The sequence below is a fragment of the Dermacentor albipictus genome, chromosome 9 (assembly GCF_038994185.2).
Source record: "Dermacentor albipictus isolate Rhodes 1998 colony chromosome 9, USDA_Dalb.pri_finalv2, whole genome shotgun sequence".
Taxonomy (NCBI): Eukaryota; Metazoa; Arthropoda; class Arachnida; order Ixodida; family Ixodidae; genus Dermacentor; species Dermacentor albipictus.
The window spans coordinates 106,727,882-106,741,511 of NC_091829.1; the positions used below are offsets into that span (position 1 = coordinate 106,727,882).

The 13,630-nt window shown below is 44.6% G+C and overlaps 1 protein-coding gene across 5 annotated transcripts in view; it reads right to left on the reverse strand.

Moving 5' to 3' along the window:
• The window catches only part of LOC135907185 (phospholipid-transporting ATPase ABCA3-like), a 279,026-nt gene that overhangs the window by 47,471 nt on the left and 217,925 nt on the right, over positions 1-13,630 (reverse strand). For 4 of the 5 annotated variants that reach the window (XM_065438859.1, XM_065438861.1, XM_065438858.1 and 1 more), the window contains 2 exons: positions 5,160-5,339; positions 300-757 (listed from right to left, as the gene is read on the reverse strand). In XM_065438859.1, the coding sequence (XP_065294931.1) occupies positions 300-757; positions 5,160-5,339 (638 nt within the window). The remainder of the gene's footprint in view (positions 1-299; positions 758-5,159; positions 5,340-13,630) is intronic. The other variant, XM_065438860.1, reaches the window with a different exon arrangement.

The window sequence follows — 13,630 nt, forward strand, 5'->3', positions numbered from 1 at the left end:
GATTAAAGTTTCTTACGGTGATGTTGCAATAGAAATCTTTGGTGTCCTAAGACACACGATACATTTTTCGCGTATCGGAAATAGAGATACTGATACACGTGTTTCCAGACGTATCGGGGTACTGATACAACATAGGCGCAGTCTATCTAAGATAGTATCCAAGATAGATGCATCTTCGATACTGCCCAGCACTGATGAAGGAATGTCCACTTGTCGGAATGGTGGCTTCAGCAGCATTCGGCTATTATTGCCCACTGTTCAACACGCGGTGGAGATAAAGAGCACAGAGTTCCACTCACCTGGCGGATGTTTCCACTGAGTTTCGCCACCGCAGTGGCAGCGTCGCCATCCGAGACACTTATCAGTCCGGCCAGCATTTGAAACGTGGTGGTCTTGCCGGCCCCATTCACGCCGAGCAGGCCGAAACACTCGGAGGGCCGGAGCGCCATGTATATGCCACGGACCGCGTACAGGGTGCCAAACCACTTGTGCAGATTCCAGGCTAGGAGCGAGTAGCCTGCGAGCCCGTCCTTCTGGCGCGCAGCTTGTACCCTCTTCTTCTCCTCCTCCACGTCTTGTTCACCGGGCATTTCCTGGCTCGCGAAGATTTGCCCCGAAGGCGAGTAGCCGGATATCAGGAAGATCATGAGCGCCATCAAGAGCAGGCCTTCGGCTAGTACGGCCGCTAGCTCGAAGCCTATTCCTTTGAAAGTGAATTGCACTAGACCACCGGTGCAATCGATCCCGAGGGAGTAACCTGTAAAAGATCAACTTTTACAAGCGATGGCATAGAACGGGAACTCCTGCAACTAACACCAGCCACCGAGAAGCAGCGCTGCGTAGGGCTATCACAATTAAGGTGCTGACCTTGCAAGCTTGACTTCCTGTTTGACCATAAAATTCGATTGCAGCCAGTAAAAATAACACTTAAGAGGGTGCTATACATAGTTTATATTTTACAAAAGAGTGGAATAAAAGTTTGCTACGAAGTTTGCGCCGCACACTTTTCGTAGAAATCTCTTTTTTTAAAGCGATATTTCTCATTGATTTGTTTTGTTGCATTTTTCTTTGCCCTTCTTGGAAATTCTGTGACTATTCCTTCGTCCAATGCTTCTTTATTAGTTGGTCTCATTTCTTCTGCATTTTTTTGGCGTAAAAAATGGTTTACACTCACCGATTTTGTTTCTTATTGAAACTATGCGTACTCGCTTAACAGTGTACCTCTTGATATCCATCGGAATGCGCTCCTTTTTAACACTCCATTAAATGTATCTATAGCCTATAATATGTACCTATAGCCCAGCGCTGCCAAACTCTCGCTTAATAGCAAACCCCTCTGTCACTAATAGATATGCTCCATCTTTGTGAACAGCTCTATTTCCTGGAACGCAAGCCTCATTGTACCTGCTTAACAATAAACAGCACCTAGGTTTCCAAAAACCTGCGCCCTTACTTACGATATTTCCTTGCCATAGAAATTATGCAGATAATCGAGGCGCCTTCACGCCACCACCGCCGCGGCTGTTTTCATGTCAACGACGCATGCGCGATGCGCAAGCGGGCCGATGGAGGATGTTCACAGAGGTGGAGTGCATCTCACCGCAATAACGACGAAGGCGAGCGGGAAGAAAAGCTTAGGAGAGGGCCGCGCTACTTGTCAGTGGAGCGGCACCAATAATGAGTGGCGGAAACCACGTGTCTTTCGCAATGAAGCTCTGGGAATGGTGGTTTAAATACCACTGGTCCAGCAGGTGCTCACTTTCGTACAAGAATACCTAGGGGGAACTGTGGCGCTAGTGTCTGCGGGAGCTGCCAGTGGGCCGCTTCATCCAACAACGGAGTGATAGGCACTTGGTAGCACATAATTTGCCTCAACTCCGTCCTTCTGACTTCAAAGGACTTCGCAACTCTGTAAACTCGCCCTTCTCCACAAAAACGGTGCGCTGCTACTACTCGCACCGTCTACCGACAGCGGCGCTGCTTGTACAACTGTCATATTCTTCCACCGTGTTCTGGACATTCAAAAGTTCCGCAATATTTTTGAATTCACAATCTTGTCAGCTTTCATTGATCAAGAGACGACCCAGAGGTCCGCGATGGCCTTTCTGATAGCTTAAAAGTGGCCCCATTCCTGAGCTTGACAATACGGCAGAATTCGAAAATACCTGCACTAGCACTCCAGGCCGGTAATTGTGAAACTGTGGGACAAGAAGCGTTGAAACAGGAACTGGCATCAAGCCGGTGGAGCCTTCGCCCCCATCCGGCTCAGAAACTCAGTACCCTTTCACTTTGTAAAGAAGGTTAACCAGCGAAGCTCTGTGTGCGGGGTCCTTATTGGAGAACAGCACCTCTGTTGCTGGTCGGCCCGACATTGCACTATCTTCGGTATCAGCACACATATGGGGGGTGATAAACGCCTGCTTCACCTCCGCCGCCGGTCTACCCTGTATTGCGCCATCTTCGGGAAGAGACCAGGTATGGCGGGTGCTTAACGCCTTCGTCGCCTCCGCCGCGGGTCGGCCCAGCATAATTTATCTTCGGGATCGGCCCACGTGTGCGGAGCTTTGTGTCTACACACGGACAAGATCATGGGGAAACTAGCTCTTAACAGCTTCGCCGTAAAGTGCGTCAGTGCCTCTTGTGTTTGCTCGCATCGAAGTGGATACGCCGTCAGCGCTATGCTAAATTGCCTCGGTGGAGCAGCCAGGCCAGCGTGCCGACTTCCGCTACCCGCACGAGTGTTGTACGCACACACTATAAGCAACTTGTATTCCTACTGAGTTGCTCTGTGCATGCTCCTGTAGGAGCAGTAAACGCCAAATTAAGAGGTTAGATAATATTACACAGGCCCCGACTAACGCCGAGGGTTTCCTGCCGGTCTCGTCTTGTGGATCATTGAAGTACGACGCCTGCGACGCCATTGTCGGATCTCATCACGCCCGCGTTCTGAGATGCCTGGAAGCGGCCACTGGGCTGTTTCCAAATTGCGTGGTTTCGCCCGAAGGCCGAGGTACTGAAATCAACACCGCAACAACACCGTAGTTTGAGGTTGTACTGATTACCTGACGTGATGTTGTCATACGCTGGGGTGACGTCTAGGAGCGACACGCCGAATTCCACAGCCACTGCACAGCCCAAACAGCGCCCTGCAATTGTATTGGGAATCTCCCAGTGGTTGCAAGATGAGAAGTGCCACACTTTTATGGAGCAGGAAACGAGACGCAAGGAAAATCGTCAACGTTTGCAACTTCATGTAAACCGTGAGTTCCGCTAAGACTACCATGTGCACCAGATAGTGTGCACCACGGTGCCGTATACGTAGGCAGGTAGAGTTGGAAACTAGGGATTCTAGCTAGAAACGCTTGAGTGCAGCTGAGGGCATTACGCTGTCCTCAGTCTTACCGCAAGACGCACTCAGCGCGCGCCCATGGCGTCCCTGAACACGTTAGCCTCGACAGTATATCGCGTGCTAAAGGAAATCACGGAAACTAGGCGAACAGAACCTGTAGCAGACTCTCCCCCCCCCCCCCCCCCCCCGCCATGAACATGACCCGCTAGGAGGCGCCCCTGCACAGGTGTGCACAGTCCTACTCCCGTATCACCCCACTCACACTCAACCATGACAACGCATCCTCCAAGCCACCCTCACATAGGGCACTTCCTATCATTCACACACCGACTATGGCAGTGTCCCGAAACTCGAGAGTCCCATACTTGTACACAATGGAGTCACCGCACGACCCCCCCCTCCCCCCTTGCCCTGCATCTTATGTCCTAAAATGACTGGCTCAATTCCTGAACCCAAACGTCTCTTTTCCTCCATGCCCTTGCTAATAACATCCAAGACGTGCTCGGCTGGTCATGCATGGGGTTATAATTTGGAAGTGTCCACCTAGTGGACTGTTGATTTCAGCTGCCATTCGAGTGCTGATTGGCTGAGTCTGGGTTGGAGTGAGAGCGTGGCAGGCGCCCCAAGGCAATGTTTTTCATTGGGTAGACCACCGTCAGCTCCAGGCAATCATGAGCGGCCGAAGGGACAGTGCACCAGGTGGACACTTACAGAACGCCTTACCCTAGTAGGCAATGAGAATCTCATGCCAAAGCTCCTGACTTGGGACTGCATTATCAGAAAATTATTATCTCTCTGCCTCCACGCTGAAGCCGCACATGCACCGCTGACCAGGACATTACGTTGGCGCCGGCGCTAGAGATGCGGGTGCACCTCAAGTGCCTTACAATTGTAGTTGCAATAAAAGGAAAGTAATCGTCATGTGTGGGGGCGTTGGTAGTCAGGGGAGCCTAGTTTTCCGACGTAGTTGACCGTACCAAGGGTAGTGGCTTTGGCATGAACTTTTGTCTTGCTATGGTTGGCGTTAGAATCATGTTTCAGCTTGTGAAAGCAACGCTTTGGGGAAAAGTGTTGTTATCGGTCTTAATCATCGTAAGGAGTTACAAGTACGATCCAGCGTGGAAACAAAATTCAGTAGACTTGTGCGACCATGCAGCATTACTACCCGATTTCCAGCGAAGCTGTACTGTAAGAATATCAGTTTACTATAATTAAACCACATGATTTAAAATGTTACTTGTATATAGCTTATGCCTGGTCCATTTGAAACATTCGCAGCATGTAACGCTATCCTTCACTTTTTAGGAATTTTAGCACAGGCAGTAAATTCATCCATGCATTTACTTTACGAGAACGTTGGTTGGATTATCACCCGCCACTCCCACATTTACCCTAAATTTGACGGGAATGGAAATGTGCTTTTTTCTGTTGTTGGTCGACATTCTACTTTTTAATGATAGGCGCTGCATGATTGTTAAGTTAGAGGGGAAGGATCGACTTTAGTTGCAGGAACTCTAGTTATGGCAGGAAATGTTCGTGGTTCGAATATGCCGAGTCTCAAGTAGGAGGACACTTGTACTGAATAACCTGCTCGGCAAATGAAAGCCGGCCAATTATGTAGAAGATACACGCGTACTCTAAGGAATCTACGAATGCATCGTTCTATCTAGCGTTGTATCACGGCTGACGTGTGCCAGGCTGCGTTTACGCAGGATGCCTTAGAGACCCCGACGGGATAACGAACACTGCACGTTACTGTGAAGCTGGAATCAGCCGTTCGCCTGCGTAAAAAGAAATAAAAATACTGCACCCAGTGCAGTGGCACGATCTTTCTCCAACAGCTTGCACTGCTTCATCTCCTCTGCGTTGTGCCATATCTTGAAGAACATGGAATGCACGGTGTAAGGAGGGATGATAAGTGCCACATAGTGCGGGACAGCTGACATAGTGTTATACATAACAGGCTTGAGCATTAGGCTGATCACAGGACCTGAAATCCAGAAGAAACGCCACAGAATGGTGAATATCACTACCGGAAATTAAACACAGAAAAATTGCAGAGCCAATGCACATTGTTGAAATACACATATAGCGGAGCTTTATACAAATACACGAAGTGCTGAAATCTGCATTAGATTCTTTGGTATTACAATGCGACTACAAGGTGACGCCAAAGGTCCTCGTCTAAGCCACAAAATCTCTGGAACAAGTTGTCCAGACGAAGCCCATTCCCGCCTGCTCTAATGGCAACGCATGAGCAGTCGCACACCCGTGTTATGCAAGGTGGTATAAGGGATGATAGTGTCAAAGGGCTAGTTGGGGTTGGCGCAGTAATACTATACGTGCGTTTGTGACCTAATGGTTAGGGAATCGGGCTTCGACGCTGTGCGGGCGAGGTTGGATGATGTCATCAGGCACGTAGTTCACATTTTTTTAAATGTGAGCAGTACGGCGATACAGCAGCAACCAGCCGTCACAGTCAGAAAAGTGAAGGAGGGTTCACCAAAGAAGCGTAGCTTTTACACAAACTAGGTGAGGACCTAAATCTGCTAACTTTGTAACCATGCGGCAGCATAGCTCGACTATGGTAATTGTAAAATCTGACTGCGCATGAAACATGGGCGCCTTACATGCTTTGATTTATCAGTCACATTTCAATGCCTGGTACCTCGTTGGCAATTAGGTGTACTGTGTGATGCACTCACGTACGCTCGAGGCATCTCGAGTTTTCTGCTAGATGGTGAAATCTGCCGAAAATGCTATAAATATGCATGACTGATAGTGCAGTCGATCCCCCTGTCTTCAGCCTAGCAGTACAATGCTCTAATCATTAAGCCGTGATCGCAGTTTTTGCCAGCTTAACACGTTTATTTTAGGATGTTTAAAATATTACAGCATTGTAGTAGACATATTAAAGTACGATTGCGTAGCAGCTCGTACCTTCTTCTCCTTGTGTAAAAGGCCTTAGGTATCTGTTTGATAAACAAAAACATGCAAAAAAAGCTATGCCCACGATACGATACCACGACACACTGTGTTCGGCCGTCACACACCTGACAACCTAACAATGCAGATTTTATAACTGTATTTGGCACCGTTTTTAATGCTTCGTTTCATTGAGCAGATTAGGTAATGTTAGCTAGGACACAAGCTATAGGATCGCAATGCGTCAATCTGGGACAAGAGGCACTGAGCAATCTACTCTCGAAGGCGGGTATCATCCTTCCACGAAATTCTATTGGGCGCCTGTGACGAGTGGACCTTATGATGCAGGTTCTGCTGCTTAGGTTTTACAGCGGGTTACTGAGGCAGAAACTCAGAGCACCCAATTAGGTACAAAGTCGTTTGTTCACACTGACATACATACACATATTAATGAAAAGAAGAAAGCGAAAGCAACTAACAGACAGTTAACAGCATGCTAACAATCAAAACTCATTATTAGTGCGGTACAGCAAAATATGGTTCAAACAAAGGACTTGAGAGCAGGCAGTTCTACCAAAGCAAGCAGTTCTACCAAGAGTATATAATTAAACAGAACACAAAGCACTTTGTTATTAATAATATAACGAAGAGTCAAGTGTACAAAAATTCTAAAATTCTCAGAAAAAAAGGAAAAAGAAGGCATACAAGAAGCAACGCAGACAAGAAGTTTTTTTATAGTAAGAAATGCATGTTTATCTTGTGACAGGAATTTTTCTTTGTTAACTTCAGCCACCAGGATATCGGGAATGTTGCACAAGCGGATGACAAATGGAAGTGCAGATGAGTTAAAAGCGTCTGTTTTACCATAGATGCGTGGGAAAGAAAGAAGATTATGCAATCTTCGAGAGGTGAATGGAGACTTGCATAGCTATTGGTGATGGCCTTGGTCCATGATCGCACTTGTGAAACAGCAATAAAGTGTACACGTCCCGACGAGTGTTCAAAGAAGCAATTGATAAATTGTTGTTAATTTGCGTTATTTTATTTATTTATTTAGTACATACTGCAGACCTTTCGGTCCAAGCAGAGGGGCAATAGAACGTATACATACAAAAGAGAACAAATTAAGAACAAACAAATACAGATTTATACAAATTTTAGTCACACTGTGTCTGTAAACTGTCGTTCCAGTCTGATACTGTTCTGGGAGAAAAAGAAAATTTAAATGTGTTAGTTCGAGCATAATAGGGTGTTAGTGAATCCGGATGATGCTGTCTTGTTTGCCGTGTTAGTGCAGGCGTTATATATGTCGATGGTTTAATTTCAAGCCTGTTGTTGAGAAGAAGGGAAAGGAATTCAAGTCTTAGCAGCTTTCGGCGCGATTGAAGAGTAGGTATGGAGTTTTCTGTCATAATTTTGGAGGGAGAATCCAGTCTTGCGAATTTATTAAATATAAACCTGACTGCCTTTCTTTGTATTTTTTCAAGACGCACGATATTTGATTTAGTATAAGGATCCCATGATATACATGCATACTCTAACTTTGGTCTAATAAATGTAAAGTAACACAGTAATTTCAAGTTAGGAGGGGCATTTTTCAGTTTGTGTCTTAGGAAACAGAGTTTGCGGAAAGCAGAAGAACAAATATCATTAATGTGCATGTTCCATGACAATGTGGAAGTCAAAGTAACACCTAAGTATTTGTAATTGTGAGTTTCACGCAGAGCTGAAGAACCTAGCGTATAAGAAAAAGTTAGTGGGCTTTTTTTACGAGTAACACAAAGAAATACGGATTTATCAGCGTTAATAAACATACCCCATTCATTACACCACTTTAATATGTTATTTAAATTCTTTTCGAGGACAGTCTGATCATTCTGACAAGTTATGTCACTGTACAAAATACAATCATCGGCAAACAGTCTAATTTGCACACCAGGAGTTATGGTTTTAACAATGTCATTTATATAAATTAAAAACAGTAAAGGCCCCAAGACACAACCTTGGGGCACCCCTGATGTGACTGGGAGAGTGGCCGAGCAATGTTCACCTATTGTAACGTACTGAGTGCGTTTGCTCAGGTAAGCAATAATCCAGTTTATGAAAATGTCAGGTATGCCAATAATTCTAAGTTTGTATATTAATTTGTCGTGCGGAACCTTATCGAAGGCTTTTCTGAAATCTAAAAATATTACATCTATTTGGCCATTATTGTCTAGAGATAAAGCAAATGAATGAATCACTGATACCAATTGCGTTACAGTCGAATAACCCTTTCTGAAGCCATGCTGAAACTCCGTGAGCACATTGTTTTCAGCTAAGAATTCTTTTATATAGTTTGCCACGATGTGCTCCAAGAGCTTGCAGCATTGTGATGTCAGAGAAATGGGACGATAATTTTGTAATCTTAGTCGATCTCCTTTTTTAAATATTGGAACAACTCGGGCCACTCTCCATTCATCGGGCAGTTGTGCCGACAGCACAGACGCAGAAAAAATTCGTACAAGAAAGCTGGCAATAAGTTCAGGATAACGTTTTAGAAGGATGTTAGGGATTTCGTCAGGGCCACAAGAAGCTTTGGTTTTTAGGTTTACCAACATGTTCACAATTCCAGCATAAGAAATAGAATCCACATGGAATACCTGTTTCACAGGAAGCATAGTAATGCAATCATCTGACACTGCAAATACACTTTGAAAATACTCATTAAAATGTTGTGCTATGTCTTTGTCATTAGTTATTGATGTGCCCTCAATTATTATTTGTGAAATCGATTTCTTTCTTTCCTTCATATGGTTCCAAAATTTTGTAGGATCATTTTTAATAAAGTTAGGCAGAGAGTTGTTATAATAGTAACTCTTTGCACCAGTCACCTTCTGTTGAAGAGAGTTCTGCGCCTCTTTTATTTTAATAGGATTACCATGCTTTCTTTTTAACCTTTTTACCTTGCGTTTAATATGAATAACATCGCGTGTCACCCAAGGTGTGTGTTTGCGAACTTTCTTTTTTTTACTAGGGATGAATTGGTTCATGCAAAAGTGGCACATATTTTGAATCGATTCCACAGAGAACAGGCATCAGTGCTGATAAAATCAACAAGACAGTTTTCCATGTGCTCAATGATGGACACATCATCGGCATGAGAATATTCTTTGTAGCTAAGCACTGAGGAATAGTTTTGCGTCATGTGTACAACTGGTAAGGTAATGCTCACTAGCCGGTGGTCGGAAAGTCCTTCTTCAATACAAACAAAATATTCCGGAAAATCCTGGCTAAGAAATACGAAATCGAGAATGGATTTGCAAATGCCCTGTATGCGTGTCGGTTCGCGCACCACCTGTTTCAAGTTATAACGCAGCATAATATTGAAGATAATGTTGGCGTGCTTGCTGAACGCGTTTCCAGTATTAAGGCGCTCCCAGTCGATGTTCGGTAAATTAAAGTCACCTGCCAATATAATCGTATTCTTTCTGTGCCTGTTCATTTCATCATCTAATTTTTGTAAGTATTCGGGAGTAGTATCCGGTGGTCTGTATATGGCGTAAACAATAAAGCTGTGACCCCAAGAACTTATCTTGACGCGCAAACATTCAATCTCAGGGATATCTTCTAAGAGATGGGCAGAAATGCCATTTTTGATCAGGACGGCAACACCACCCCCCCTGGTGCAACAAATTACAACTGCAAGTATCGTTGCAGTTGTAATTTTCTGAGATGAAACGAGCGACTCTATTCTTAAATCATTCTAGCATAGTGGTTAAATAAATGTAATGAGGGGACCATATTGAAGAAGCAAATTAAATTTTAGGGCGAAAAAATGCAAAATAGGCTAACTTGCGAACATTTGTCGGTGTATTACGGAGGTTCCGGTGTAAATCTCCCAAGGATCGGGAGGCATTTCCGCAGATGTTGATATGTGTAGTCTAGGAAAGGTTCGATATCAGGGTTACGCCTAGGTATTTAAAGGAAGTAACTACAGACACAGGATTGTTAATAATACAGCATGAAAAGTTGGAAAGGAAATGTTTGCGAATGAAAGATATTACTTTACAGTTATCTGGATGAAGCGACATTAGCGAGGTGCTACACGAACTGCTAATAACGTCAAGATCATTTTGAATTTGTACGTGGTAATCAGTACAAGCAATTTCTCGGTAAATTATGCAATCGACAGCAAAAATCCGCACATGAGAAGCTATGTTTTTCGGTAAGTAGGGTTATCAGGAAAAGTAGTGGACCGAGGACACTGCTCTGTGGCACACCAGAGGAAACGTAAGAGAGTAGGGAGGAAAAGTTGGTAACCGCGGTGAACTGCGGTCGATTGGTAAGAAAGTTCCGAATTCAAGATAGCGTTAGAATCTAAGGACAAAGAACACAGTTTCGAAATTAGTCGGCAGTGAGCTAGGCGATCAAAGGCTTTTGAAAAATCTAAAAACATGCAGTCAGCTTGCAGGTTTTTGTGCAGATTAAAATGTAATTCAGTCGTGAACTCAAATAGTTGCGTGTCGCACGACAAGCCCTTCTTGTTGTTGGTTCGCGAAGAAAAACTTATTATTCTCGAAATGATTGTAAACGTGGTAGGTGATTATATGCTTTCACATCTTACAGCAGATGGAAGTGAAATGGGTCTAGTGGTGAATTTATACTGCTACACTTAAAGGTGGGAATGAGCTTTGCAATTTTCCAGTATTGGAGAAGCATTCCTGTCGATAGCGATTGCCGGAATATATGAGATAATATTTTACTCGAGACTGATATCGTGTTTTTTAGTGTCTTTGAGTTTATTTTTTTTTATTTCAACCGAGGACGTCGTGAACGCCTGCTGATGCGGACACTTTCAGATTATTTATAATAGATGCGATGCCGTCGACAGTAATGTCGATGGGCTGCAAAAAAAAAAGGATAGTCATGACCAGCTACGTCAGGCACGCTTGAATCGTTTTCTATGGTGTATACTGATAAAAAGAATGAATTTAACGTGTTTGGACAGTCACGGTCCGCAATTGGAATGTGGTCATTATCATGAAAGATGGCGTTGCTGTCCCGTTGCTCTGGATACACTGATTCCCCAATTTTTTGTGCGTTAGTTGTGAGCAGGGATGACAAATCGTGCTAAACTTACTCATCTCGGGGAGCGCGTACTCTAGAGCACTAGCTTTTCAAGAAGTCCCTGGATTTTTTCCAACATATTGGAATGCACGCACGTTTTGCGGCCGCGTACAATCACTTCATTTTATTGCTCAGTTTATTAAGCGACTTAGTGAGCCACGGGTTGCGATTATGATTTGTTATTTTAATTGGAGGAACCTGTTGACTACCCAGTGTCATTAACTTGTTTATGAACAAATCCCAGTTATTTTGAACTGTTAGGTTACTGAAACAAGGAAGTAATACACCAATATAAGTATGCGTGTGTATTTTCAATTTCGTCCTCATCGAAATGCGGACGCCATGGCCGGGATTTGATTCTCCCACCTTGTGCTTAGCAGCGCTACACCAAAGCCACTAAGCAACCGTGGCGTGCAAATGCATCGATTACCAGCGGGATAATTCACTGTAAGCGCCAAATAAAACGACTGAGAAAGCTAAAACCGAGTATTTTACTGGTCACAAGCACGATTTATTCACTATGATTAGGTAAGCTAGACATAACTTCTTCAGTAATAATTTTGAAAAAAAGTTTATTAAAAGCGACTCTTTAAGATTCTCATGCGTAAGAGACGTGCGGAATAAGAATGATGACCACGAAGAGCTCAGAGCGTTCGAAACAGAACGAGCGCTTGAAGCACCTCACCCGAGCAGTCAGCAGGAGAGGAGCAACACTGAGTTCGCATTATCTGCGTGACTCTGGGTGAAGAGAAAAACACGCGGTATTCGAAAACTTGGTGGCCACCGTGATGCGACTAGTTGAATGTAGGGTCAAATTAATATTTTTAGGTAATCTTAACGGACAACACTCAAACTGTAGCTACAGGTGAGACAATCCCAAGGACATCTTATTAGGAGACGTCGTAGAGCGCTATGGAATTTTCCAGCTAACTCAACAGGACCTCCCAACGCGAATCGGGAACAGCGTGCTCAACGACACTTCCTCCGGCATCACGTTCACGAACAACGAATGTGAGACGCGATGGACGAACCAATGTAAAAACCTAAACAGCGATCACTATATTTTAAGCCTATCGATTGATGCAGCCAGGATGCGAAGAGATCTGGGTAAGGCAAGACTATTCGAATGGATCAAATTTAGCGAAGAATAGAAAACTGTCGGCAGCAGAACAGACATGGGGGAATGGGCCGAGCGGATCAGAGTGATTTATGCTGAGGTCACAAAAAGGATCGAAACGGCAATGTAGGCTCCAGTCATTTACTGTCACCTCTTGCATCTAATCTCTGGGAAGCCCGAAGAGACCTCACAAAAGAATGAAAAAGGGAGAAGCTTTATCGCAAACTCAGTATGCGGATAGCTCAGCTAGGACAGAGTGTGTACGAATACGCCCAGCAAGTGGCGTCAGTTCGGCGGCTCGCTTTTGGGCACGTTGACTGCAATGCAAACATGGCACATTCTTCTAAGTATAATCGACTCGGGAGGAACAAAAATACTCACGAATCGCACAGTCAAGGTGTTGGAAAAGGAATTTGAAAGTCGTGAAGCCGACGTGATAGATAACATTAAACAGAGCTTCATCGGAACTCTTCCCTCCGGGCTATACAGAAAACCCGTTTAGAAGGTCAGGACCAACCGGAACTGGATGCTCCCAAAACTTTTGACGAGCTTCATGCAGCAGCACATTCCTTAAAGAAAAACACGGCCTCAGGGGTAGATAAGGTGACGAACGCAATGATTTGCAATCTAAGTGACGGCACGCTTAGGAGCTCGACCAAATTCTTTAACCACATGGTCTGGACAGAGGACCGCGTCCTTCCAAAAGAATGGAAGAAAGCCAAAATTATTCTCATTCCGAAACTTTGCAGGCTCCATAACATCAACAACTTTTGTCCCACCGTCCTAATATCGTGCGCAAGGAAACCCTTTGACAATGTTTTGCAGGTACGGTTCTCGAACAGCATAGAACTAAACAACATGCTCCTCTCCAACATGTTCTGTTTTGGGGCCCGCGTGTCGGCGCAGGGCGTTTTTCTAGTACTGAACTACGAAGTCCTGCGCCCCAGCAGAAGTCCGGAGGATAAGTGTGCATTGAATTGGATATAAAAAAGGCCTTCGACACCATCTCTCACGACACTATTCTGGGGGGTCTGGAAGTGGTAAACTGTGCGACATGAATTTACAACTACGTGTGCTCGTTCCTGAGTGACCGCTCGGTCACAATCGGATCAGACTCCACGAGGTACGAC